At 37.3% G+C, this 11694-nt stretch overlaps 3 protein-coding genes across 3 annotated transcripts; 1 reads left to right on the top strand and 2 right to left on the bottom strand.

Moving 5' to 3' along the window:
* Positions 1-770: 770 nt before the first annotated feature.
* LOC122066011 lies at positions 771-1769 on the bottom strand. Its single transcript, XM_042629835.1, has one exon. It carries the CDS (start codon positions 1767-1769, stop codon positions 771-773), a length of 999 nt encoding a protein of 332 aa, XP_042485769.1.
* Positions 1770-5303: 3534 nt separating this feature from the next.
* Positions 5304-8778, top strand: LOC122066012 (probable polygalacturonase). The gene is made up of 5 exons (XM_042629836.1): positions 5304-5825; positions 6342-6462; positions 6946-7120; positions 7380-7450; positions 7666-8778. Exons 1-5 carry the CDS (start codon positions 5385-5387, stop codon positions 8298-8300), a joined length of 1443 nt encoding a protein of 480 aa, XP_042485770.1. The 5' UTR covers positions 5304-5384; the 3' UTR covers positions 8301-8778.
* Positions 8779-9225: 447 nt separating this feature from the next.
* On the bottom strand, positions 9226-10636 carry LOC122066010 (photosystem I reaction center subunit N, chloroplastic-like). Its single transcript, XM_042629834.1, has 3 exons — positions 10243-10636; positions 9594-9719; positions 9226-9500 (listed from the first exon to the last, which is right to left on the bottom strand). The coding sequence occupies exons 1-3, from the start codon at positions 10543-10545 to the stop codon at positions 9411-9413; spliced, it is 519 nt and encodes a 172-aa protein (XP_042485768.1). The 5' UTR covers positions 10546-10636; the 3' UTR covers positions 9226-9410.
* Between the last annotated feature and the right edge of the window lie 1058 nt (positions 10637-11694).

Genomic DNA, 11694 nt, shown 5'->3' with positions numbered 1-11694 from the left:
TTATTTTATAATTTTTTCTTCTTCAAATAAAATGAATAAAAAAACTGTCTAAGCGTATCTTATGTTGTAATCTTATACACTTTTCTAAAAAAAAAAAAAAAAAAAAAACTTTCCCTTGATTTTGGTTTCCATTAGGCTATGATCCCTTTCATAACCCTTTTCATTGTAATGTCTGATTGGGTACTTCTGCAAATTGATAAGTTCTACACCACCCGGAACTTCTTTCCTTGTTCTCAAGATGCTGAATAAAATAAACCATCCTCTTTAGCACGTCTAGTATTCAAAGAATAAACTAAGGCTGTCATCTCTACATCATATCAATTAAGCTAATACCATTTGCCATATGCTTACAGTTCCTTCATTAGTGGATCACCCCTTAAAATAATTACCCAACTTGGCTCCTTTCCAATCGGCTGGATGCCAATCAGGCATTCGATGGCTGAGAGGACTTGAACACATACTCTAACATATGGGTATGCACCCTTAGGTCCTCTCAACCATCGAATGTTTGATTGAACGCCCAACCGATTGGAGAGAATTTGTTTCCACATCTTGGTCATAGAGAGAGAGAGAGAGAGATTATTTTGTATTTGTACATAAATATGATTCATAGCAAACAAAGAGAGAGAGAGAGATTATTTTGTATTTGTACATAAATATGATTCATAGCAAACAAAAACATAATCTCATTGTAACAATTAATGTTGAAAAATCCAAATTCATGTATTTGAATTGGAAGTCATCAAATCAAAATAGGAAAAAAAAAAAAATCATACATGATATTGCTCCAATTGAATATCCTTGCCAGTAAGAGGTTCATAATCTCCAAGATAAACCTCAAGATGATCTGCCAAGCAAGACTTATCGATGCTCTCATGGTGATAAGATTTGCAGACAAAATAAAACACAGACTGAACAACCAGCCCAAACAAAAACAAAATCAAGAGCAAAAAGAAATAAACCATCCCATACAAAACCCTACTCCCCATCCCCAATTCCTCCCCATGAACCACCAACTTCTCAAACCCAAACTGTATGAATATAAAAGCAAGATTTAGCTTCACAAAAATTGCACAACCAAGCCACTTATTCCCCTTTATCAAGGCCTTACTCTTGATCATGGCTTGGATTCCTTTAAAATCTTCTAAAACAGATATAACTGAAGCCAAGTGCCACACAACACTAATATAAACAAGCCCACTGAAGTAGAGAACAAGAAGAACATAGAGAACCACCGGCCTCACGTCTCCGGGACCGATGGCGATAAGAGCTAAAATGAAGAAGAACGCCGCCACGATATTGTAGAAGAAGACTATGATGAAGTTCCATAGGAAGGTGATCATGAGACGCTTCCAAACCTTTGGGACAACGGTCATGACCTTCTTGAAGGTTAATTCTTTGGCTGTGTAAATGGAAGCGACAGAGTAAACGACGGCGGAGGTGGAAAGAAGGGAGAAGATGAGGAAGAAGATAAAGTAGGCTGCTTTGAAGAGCCAGAAAGTAGTCCATTCCGATGAGATTCGATTGGTAAGGCGATCGTAAGAAGGCGTACCAGAACGAGTGCCATCTAAGGCGACTTCGTTTTTGATGATTTTGGAGAAAATGAGTTCAGAGATTTGAATTTGAGCTAAGAAGATGAAGGTAAGAGGGAGGATTAGTGAAAGGGTGATCTTTGTGAAAACTTTTCGCCATGTGAAGATCACCTTTGACGACTCCTTGTAGATTCCTAACAAACCCAGGAATTGAAGCTCCTCTGGTTCTCTATCCATTGCCTTTCCCTGTGAATTGAGTTCTTGAAATTCTTCTTCTTCTTCTTGTTCTTCTCCTTTGTGGGTTCTTTGGGGCTCTAGTCTGATATGGTTTATTGATGAGGAATAATATATGGAGAACGTGTTGAAGACTTTTGGATGGGAAATCTACCCTTGGTCTTCCGCTAAATTATCATATGAACCCTCCTCAAGCGTGCGTTGTGGGTAAAGACTAACTAAGAAATGATTCGGTGTTTCTCTGATAGTAAGCTACATAACATGGTACCGAATTAGGGGTGTCAATTCCAAGCCTATCTATCAGTAGTTTCGATCGAGCCTGATACGTTTATGGCCTGACCTGGACCAACCTGATTAATAAACATGTTGGGCTTAAGCTTGATACGTTTATAAACAAGTAGTAAACATAGCCACCTAGCTCGACGGGCATCCAACCGGCCCGACACATTTATGAGCCCTACCTGAACCGACTCCTTTAAGCCCGACCTAGCCCAACCCGTTTAATACTACTTGAAATTTCTATTTTTCCACCAATAAAATTGAAGAGTAAAGCAAAAGTCTAAATACCTTTAATACTAGAAAATTAAAATGTGAAAATGAAATTTATGTAATTGTGGGAGTGAATTAATGATGATTTATAGGATATATTTGAGGTAGAACTGTGCTTTTAATGGAATAAACTTATTAGCTTGAGTATTTCAACTAGTGCGTACAAGTTAAAAAGGTTCGTTTAATACCCATTTAAAGATAAATACGTTCATAGCCGGATTAAGGCTGGTTATTCTAGCCTGTGACTCATCGATCCGATTATAAATTGTACAATGTTTGCCCTAGCTAAGCCCATTTAGTTAAATAGATGTTCACGGTACAACCCTAAAAATTGACCATGCCCAACTAAGCCCGATCGAAACCAGCTCAATCCGATCGGTTGACACCACTAAGTCTACCAATGATATCTGGGAACGGATCGGAATCTGAGAGAAATTGGGAAGTATTGATGATGGCATAATTGTCATTGTTGGATAGATAGGGGGTTTACTTCGTGGGTGGAGAGACTGGTCGTGGGCCTCGTGGCTGCGAGGAGGCATCCGACTAGCCGAGTCAAGTCAACACGCTCGTCTTTGTCGTAGCATTTAAGGAAAAGCGTTGGAGAGAAAGATCTATAATTATTTACAATTACTAAAATGGCCCTGCCTGCTAGGAGGCATCCAACCATCCGAGTCAAATCCTTCAAGTCAACACGCTCGTTCTTTGCCGTAGCACTTAAGGAGCGTTGGAAAGAAAGTTCTATAATGACTTAAAATTACTGAAACGGCCCTGCCTCGAAGGTGTTGTAAAGTCAACGTTCAACAATATGGGACGTGGATTCTGACGTGGATTATGATGTTATATTAATTATGAAAAGAAGATAATGGATTGGAGAGATGTCACCTGTCACCAAAGTGAGTCGTGAGGAGAGTTCTGAGGTGTTCCGGTTTGGAGTTTAATTCTTTTGATGCCGCCCTGACGTCAGAAAAGGGAAGTAATTCATTGAACCTACTTACCCTAAAAAATGAAATAACAAAGAAGTAAATCCCACATTTTTTTTGTAAGTATTTGATATTTTCAATTTTTAATTCAAAATTCTTGTATTGTCTTATTATTTTATCAATAAAAAAGAGAATGAGTCCATCTGGATCGATTCATCATTCAACAATCGATAAAGGAAAATTTCGTCCTAGATCTAAGTCCGTTCATGGTTGATCTAGATTATGTTTTTAAAATATGGATTAAACTGTATCTTAATTATGATTGGTCAATGTAGCCGAGGAATACTTTAAGTAATTGTAATGAGGTTTTGAGAATTAGGGAATGAGGTTTGACTATTTGAGGGTTTCATAAGGAATGTGGAGGGAGTAGGTTTTTAAATTTTATTATTATTATTATTATTATTATTATTATTATTATTATTTTGCAGGAGGTAGTGGGTTTAAAAATATAGAAGAAGATTCTAACAGTTCAAATTTAATGTTAGCCACTCTGATAGGGTTTTTATTTATTTTCTCTCCCTCTCTCATAATTGTGGGATTCTTTTTTTTATTATTTTAATATACAACATCCAATCATTGGTGTGGTGTGGGAGATAATTTCTACATTATAAGGGAAACCCCTCCTTTTAAAACTATTATGGGAAAAAAATTTCTTTGAGCATCCAGGCTAGGATAGGCTACCACGTTTTATATTTCCTTCTCTTTCTTAATGAAAAATGACCTCATTCTCCTCTACTGTACAATATCGTTTTATTGCACATCATTAGTATGTTCCCCTATAATTATGGACCAGGGACATTCACGTACGTGAACATTCACCTACCTCTATCGGGGATAGACTAGAGTGGATGATGACTCTAGGGGTCAAAGTTCATCCAACACATCCCCCACCTACACTTCTTTGTCTTTACCTGACCCCGGATTCATTGCCCTTGGGTGAACAAACCATGATTCCATCAAGGGTATCAGTATTGGTACAAGTATCGGTTTTAGTTACATTGATACAATGATAATGATACCCAGACCGATACCGAATTGAATAGATGACCGATTGGTATCAAATTGATGCCAATATTGGCCTTTATTGATACATTGTCAATTTTGGATCCAATACAAATCACTTAAACCATGCTTAGAGTTTATCGCTCATTTTGGAATTGGTGGAATAAGTAATTCAATTGGAATTCATTATAGGAGATCACCCCAAGGATGCCTTCGGCATTTAGGTGTTACAGATCTATCATAGAATCTAGTTCAATAATTATAAAATGGAATTTTGTCCGTCGATCATTCTTTATGCCAGACATGCCTAGTTGTGTTAGGATGTAGGAAGAGTTGGACGGATAGAGTTTTTTCACTCGTAAAATATTTTAGTTGTCTGCCTTTTAGGTTGGATTTTAAAGAATGGAAAAGGCTCTCTCATTCTTAAAATCAACATTCTTCATAAGAATCCCTAGGATGAAACTTGTAAGCTGTGTTGAAATAAGAATTAATTATTATTAAGAGGATAGTAATGGTTATTGAAGGTAGAAAACATTTGAATGCTTCAAAATCGTCTATGGTGAGTAATGAGAATTCAACTGTTAAGGTACCTGATCGAACCCTCCCAACTATTGGATGTTCACTGCACCTCACCATTCGTTGCAAACAATTTGAACTTAGAAAGAAAATTAACTTGGCAATCCAGCCATCAAGGTCCAAGGTTCCAAATGGAAGTGGATTGGAATATTTCAAAATTTTAGTTATAATCCTTCATATTCAAAGCTCAATATCCCAAATAATCTGATTGGAATAGATGCAAAGGTATGGGTCAAAGTCAAACATAAAAATAGATCCTTACGGGTTCGGGTAGGGAATACCGGGTCGGGTGACCCAACAGCTCATTGCTAATTTGCGACACAGCAGTACAACACATGCAAACTAACGGTAAGCATCGTAAAGATCGTATTGACTAATACGCACTACGGCGTATGATAATAATCCACCTCTCCACGGCTCTGAGACACCGAAGTTCCGAAGATTCTCGTGATTATCTTTATTCTTCCTTTTTCTTCTTCGCTTTTTGTTTTTCTCTTTTGTTGGGTTCTGCATGGAAGTTGAGAAATCCTTCTTCGTGAACATAAGGCGAACTGGTTTTACCAGAGCTTCATGGGCAGTTCTATTACTGGTCTTCACAGTAATCGCCGTTTCATGGTTACAGATAACCAAAGAATCTGTTTTCCCAATATGGATGGTTTTGGGTTCAGAGAAAAACTCTATTCCGGCGAACACACAAAGCTGTTCTGGGTTTTTCCGGGAAGGACCGCCGCGGAAGGTGGTGAAGTCGTTAACCGATTTTGGTGGCGTTGGTGATGGTAAAACTTCCAATACCGAGGCTTTTCGGAGGGCGATACTATATTTGGCGAGTTTCGGACAGAAAGGTGGTTCGCAGCTTAATGTTCCTAATGGGAGATGGGTTACTGGTAATTTCAATCTTACCAGCAATTTCACGCTTTTTCTTGAAGAGGGTGCTGTGATTTTAGGCTCTCAGGTAAGTTGAAGAAAGGAAAAGATTAATTTCTTCTACCCTTCCCCTGTTCTTCTAACTATTCCTTTGATTTGAATCAAAAACATGTTTATTTTTTGTTTCAAAATTCTTCCGCCGGAGAAACCCTTTTGTTTTTTCGTTGAAATTGAATTGGGTTTTAAGAATCAACTCAATCAACCATGTTAATTGATGGGTACTTTCTGAACGCTAAGATGTCTTATCGGCTGATACGTCTGACGATACTTTTGGGAACGCTTCCCTGTGAAATGAAACAGAGCTCTGTTTCACTTTCCTCATAGATGCTAAATTCCATACCCTACTGCCAAACCTATTGTGTTTTGTTCTTTTGATATAAGCAAAGCTCTGTTTCTTTTTTGTGAAACCAACTGGATCAGTAGAAGTTCTGCTTCCTGGAGTTCTTGATTTACTGAACTTATCTCTATATTCTGAAAAATATGAAATTGGAAGTAGAAAACTCTGTCTAATTCAGAATTCCTGAATTTGGTTTTTTTTTAATAGAATCCAAAGGAGTGGCCTATAATAGATCCATTGCCGTCTTATGGGCGAGGTAGAGAGAGATTGGGAGGGAGACACATTAGCCTCATTCATGGAGATGCTCTCACTGATGTTATCATCACAGGTATCCCAGAAATAACCATCATATTTGAATCCACCTTTTATTTGCTCATTTTCTTCTTTTCTATATGTTGTATAGTATTTCATCATTAAAGTGGTGGTGGCCTTTAATTCTAGTTATTGTTTATGTCACACACAGAGGACCTAGAAGATTGGATGGTTAATATATCTTCATCTTAGTTATAGTTTGGGGAAGCAGGACCCACCATATGATGTGTTTGATTTCAGCAAGCTGGTCCCTCTGATCCATTAGCATTCTCTTTCACCTTCTACCTTAATAGTTTGTAACTAGCTGAGAAGAATGCAACCCTCCTGAATATTTTATATTATTAAGATCATGTAGCGAATTTTTTTAATCGATTAATTTGTTAACATTATATGTGAAATTAGAGGACAATTTCAAAAGTTTTGGTTTGCAATGTCTAACCTTCAAATGGTCTGTATTGAATGAACACCTCAATCTAGTGTTGTTTTGGCTTTTCTACAGGAAAAAATGGAACAATTGATGGTCAGGGGAAAATGTGGTGGGACCTGTGGTGGAACAGATCACTTGAGTACACTAGGGGTCACCTCCTTGAACTAATGAACTCTCACAACATTCTCATCTGCAACCTCACTTTACTTAATTCTCCCTTTTGGACAATCCATCCTGTTTACTGCAGGTTTGAATTCCATAAAACTTCTCCTCCAAGTTGTTTTTTTTTTCTGTTTTACAGTTCTTAATAGTATAAAGATATTAATCTCCAGTAGTTTCAGCCCAGATGTTTGTTCTACAAATTCAAATCCCCTCCCCCTTCGATTGATGAATTCGATCTTTTCTTTGATGCTTATGATAACTTATTTTACTTATTTACTTATATCTTTGTTATTTTTGCCTTTGAATATTAAAGAATTAACTGTTTTTTATGTCTTTTGTTTCAGTAACGTTGTAATCAAAGGAATGGCTATATTGGCCCCCCTTAATTCCCCAAATACAGATGGTATAGACCCAGGTGTGTGAACTTCTCTTCATCTTTTCACTACTTTCTCCTCTCTGCCCTTAAAAAATGTTCAGTTGATCGAAGACTTTACGAACTAAAATTTGGAGCTAAAGTAAAACTGCTAACTACAGATGTACGCAAAATTCTTCCACATTTATGTATGCTATAATCTCCAACCCTTTATTTGATTACATGCTAATATCCCACTTGCCCACTTAATGATTCAGACTCCAGCAAAAATGTATGTATTGAAGATTGTTACATCGAGAGTGGGGATGATCTTGTAGCTGTAAAGAGTGGATGGGACCAATATGGTATTGCCATGGCCCGTCCAAGCACTGATATCATAGTGAGGAGGGTATCAGGCACAACTCCTACATGCTCTGGGATTGGAATTGGTAGTGAGATGTCTGGTGGGATATCAAATATAACCGTGGAAGATTTGCATGTCAGAGATTCAGCAGCAGGGGTACGTGTAAAGAGCGACAAGGGAAGAGGGGGTTATATAAGTAACATTACCATAACTAATATAACCATGGAGAGAGTGAAGATACCTATACGATTCAGTAGAGGCTCCAATGACCACCCGGATGACAGATGGGACCCCAATGCCCTTCCCACAGTGAAAGGAATTTTCATAAGTAATGTGGTCAGTGTAGACACAAGGAAAGCACCAGTCTTAGAGGGTATTGAGAATGCTTCGTTTGAAGGAATATGCATGACAAATATTACTTTATCTGGATTACCTTCATCTGCAACATGGCGCTGTGAATTTGTCAAAGGTGTTACGGTCGGAGTACATCCTATGCCATGTCCACAGCTTCAGACTAATGACTCTTCATTCAGCTGTCCACACTCTTGAGCTTCAATGAATCATTTACTAGGCTTGCATTTTGAGAGGTTAAGGGACTTGGTTTGAAGTGGTTCAGTTGACTTAGCCTATGACAAGAAACTGGGTATCAACAAAATTAAGTAATGCACAGTTGAGCAGGATCAGATTGGATCGGGTTGCTACCATGTGTAGGTGATCTGAGACGATTGATATAGAATAGCTTGCATGCCTACAGGTCAACATTCCATTATAGTGCAGTATGATCTCCCTTGCTTCACCCTGTATTTGGATTGAGTTCCGCAGGTGAGGTCTATCTCTCATTGGAATCTACCGCCAAATTGCTCGGTTACTATGCCGAAGATTGTTACAGGAACTGGCTTTCACTCCCCCTCTTTTTTTGAGATGTATGAACTGGGGTTTAGAAAACCCCCAACAGTTTTTAATACCATGTACATGAAAAGGAGCAACAGTTAATCAAATTTAATTTATGAAATATTTTTTTCCCCTCGTCAATTCTCCAAATTTGATGCCTTGGTATTATGTACAAAGGTTTCTCACATACAGGTGGAAATTGTTTCCAATCACAAACAAATGAGATGAAATAAAAAGTGGTAAGAATCCATCTTGTAGACTTGCTTTGGTTGTCCTTATTTAAATTTTAGTTTCCATTGATTGATAGAAGCGATATAAAGGAATAGGGATGTGAATCTTGATACTTGTAAATTGTAACCCCCATGATAATACTTTTTTCAGTGCATCTTAGAGAACTTTAGTCATCCTAGAAATACCCATGACAAAAGTTTCGGTCGCTTTTAATCTTTGTGAAATCCATTAGACCTCTTAGTTCTGCAATGGAATGTTGTCACCATATATTGCACTTGAACTAATTAACAGTCTCGTTCACCAGCTATCATAAAGCCACAAAAAACATGTCCTTTAATTTGGAAATACTGAATGCGAGTCCCGAATCTGTAATTCTCCATTAAATTCTTGCGATGTAAAGAGAAAATAACAAGATTGCAATGGAACATGAGAAAAGTACTGAAGGCAATAGAACAATTTGATTCTAGGGTGTTTCAATGGAAAATTTAGTGAAAATGATTAAATACAAGTTGTGGAGATTACAGAGAGATTGTTTGTTCACCACTTCCAGAAAACATTGGAACCACACTTGAACTTATCCTTCCCTTCACATTCTAACTGTATATCATCTGAAATGAATGGTACTTTCTGCATCAACAGGTAAAGAAAAAAGTTGGCAATTACCCAGACTAACTTAATTAACATTTAAACACAAGAACCCACAATAAGAATGATTCAAACCTTTTGCTTGGCAAGATCTTGACAGCCAGTGAAGTTCTCAGGGAATTTACATGATCCAAACTCAACTGTGTATGCACGAGCGAAGTTTGCTCCACTTGTGGCCAACCTCTTCTTATCATTCAGTTCCTTCATAAACATTCATGTTTGCTTTTAAGCTTCACTACTATGAATGATTTATTTTTTATAGAAAACTCATCACAACCATCAATGCGTCAACATAAAAAAATATGAAATTATAAAATAAAACAAGTTTAACAACTCAATCTTAGGTAATGGGTGTATAAACAAATTTAATTCAGACTCTGTAGTCTCATCATTGTTCTACAATCTCTCTATGTATTTACAGAAACATGGTTTCAATAACCTATTTTGGAATTGACTATTGAAGTTCTTTGATCCTCAATTTTTTCTATTTTTTCTTCTTTTAATCAGTAAAATAGCAGAAAATCAATGAAACTTATCTCTTATAGCTAGATCTATGAGATTTTCAATATAAAAATTCGCAAGTATATGAAAATCTTTGATTCTTACCAATACTAATTTTTTGATTGATTAATGACTTCATATAATGAACTGTAAGACTAGAAAGAATAATCTTGATTTGACGGTAACGAAAATATGATAAGAACAACCAATATCAGCAGTGCACCTTGTTAGCTTTGCTCTTCTCAAGGTATTCTTCAATGATTCCGGCATTGGCTGAGGCGCTGGAGGTGGCACCGGCGAAAAGGGCAGCTGCAAGGCAAACAAGTGCAGCTCTTCTTCCCTCACTTGCTCTTATTGCCTCCTTAGAGTCAGAAACCTTAGCCTGTTGAGCCTTTATCACTGGCAATTTAGGAACAGATGATGATGCAACTGATGGCATCGACACAAGCTTCCAGTTAGCATCTGATGATGCTGTACCTGAGATCGCATAATTACATGCCAACACACTAGAATTAATGGCTGCCATTGCTTCAAAATTGAGTTTGTGAAGGGAAGAAGAGAGCTGGAGAGGAAATACTATTTGAGAGATGGTATTATTGGGCTAGTTTTTTTTTAAGTTTTCTATTTGTATTTTGGATTTGATTTTGCTGATGTGGAGAAAGGAGATGATACTTGCAATTGAAGTAGTGGTCGGAGTGTGGATAAGGTGAGATTGCCTCACTCTTATTGGCACCTCACTTGTCTTCTTTTCTCTAAAATCAAATCTTTTCAAGGGCTGTGGCCCAAAAGCAGGCCTCTCTCTCTCTCTCTCTCTCTCTCTCTCTCTCTCTCTCTCTCACTTATTGCTCATCCGCCTCAAAAGTCACATCACTTTCTTTTTGCATCTTTATTCACTCTCTTTTGAACCACCGTACCCTCGAAACAGCACGAACCTCCCAAAATTTTGTATACTACTTATGTCCTCGCGATTAAGGAAGTAGCTAAAGAGGCAAGGAACAAAAAACAATCGGTCTTTGAGTCGGATATAATATGCAGTACAATTTTATATATCTGTTATGTTAATTTGATTATCTCAGAAAAACAAAAAAAAAACAAACCGTTGACCTTTCTCTCTAGAGATCCCACTCGTTGGCCAACAACATGCACCAATAGGGAGGTATTAATTCAGGTGACTGGAGGGTTACCATTATGAACCCTGGAATGAAAACTTGGAAAAGAGAAAGAATGGAGCTTAAAGGAAATTTGGAGTGATTCAATAAAATTAGACAAGTTACTTTTTTATAATAATACCGTGGCCGTGGAAAAAAATCTCTCTAATTTTGGATGTTCATACTTTTTTGTTTATACCCCATTTTTTATCTAAGGCACAACAACATTGCATATATGGCGATGAAAAAACAAACAAAAATTTTGAGTAGCTCAAACAATATTGATGTTTTAAGTTTCATTTCTAGTTAATTGATGATTTCCTTCTTTCTTTCGATTAAAAAAAAATTAAAATCCCACAATTGAGGAGAGAGTGGGTGGGGACCGTGGGACTCACAATTCTATCTTGGTGTGAAAAAAATTCACATGGATATCATACGTATCTTTTTTCCCTATATATAATGGGGGAAAGGAATCCTACTAAACTGATGTAAGAAAGGCCCAAACACAAACCCTGTTTTCAGGGGCA

This window comes from Macadamia integrifolia, unplaced genomic scaffold (assembly GCF_013358625.1).
Source record: "Macadamia integrifolia cultivar HAES 741 unplaced genomic scaffold, SCU_Mint_v3 scaffold2189, whole genome shotgun sequence".
Taxonomy (NCBI): Eukaryota; Viridiplantae; Streptophyta; class Magnoliopsida; order Proteales; family Proteaceae; genus Macadamia; species Macadamia integrifolia.
The sequence above is the reverse complement of the archived record's forward strand: the minus strand, read 5'-3'. Positions and strand labels throughout refer to the sequence as shown.

What these genes read in the sequence shown, in the direction of transcription:
- LOC122066011 (XM_042629835.1), bottom strand. Translation starts at nt 1,769, where the DNA reads ATGGATAGAGAACCAGAGGAGCTTCAATTCCTGGGTTTGTTAGGAATC.
- LOC122066012 (XM_042629836.1), top strand. Translation starts at nt 5,385, where the DNA reads ATGGAAGTTGAGAAATCCTTCTTCGTGAACATAAGGCGAACTGGTTTT. An exon ending in CACTGATGTTATCATCACAG is followed by an intron (nt 6,463 to 6,945) that starts GTATCCCAGAAA and finishes GCTTTTCTACAG; the next exon opens with GAAAAAATGGAACAATTGAT. An exon ending in ATCCATCCTGTTTACTGCAG is followed by an intron (nt 7,121 to 7,379) that starts GTTTGAATTCCA and finishes CTTTTGTTTCAG; the next exon opens with TAACGTTGTAATCAAAGGAA.
- LOC122066010 (XM_042629834.1), bottom strand. Translation starts at nt 10,545, where the DNA reads ATGGCAGCCATTAATTCTAGTGTGTTGGCATGTAATTATGCGATCTCA. An exon ending in AGAAGAGCAAAGCTAACAAG is followed by an intron (nt 9,720 to 10,242) that starts GTGCACTGCTGA and finishes ATGTTTATGAAG; the next exon opens with GAACTGAATGATAAGAAGAG. An exon ending in AAGATCTTGCCAAGCAAAAG is followed by an intron (nt 9,501 to 9,593) that starts GTTTGAATCATT and finishes CTGTTGATGCAG; the next exon opens with AAAGTACCATTCATTTCAGA.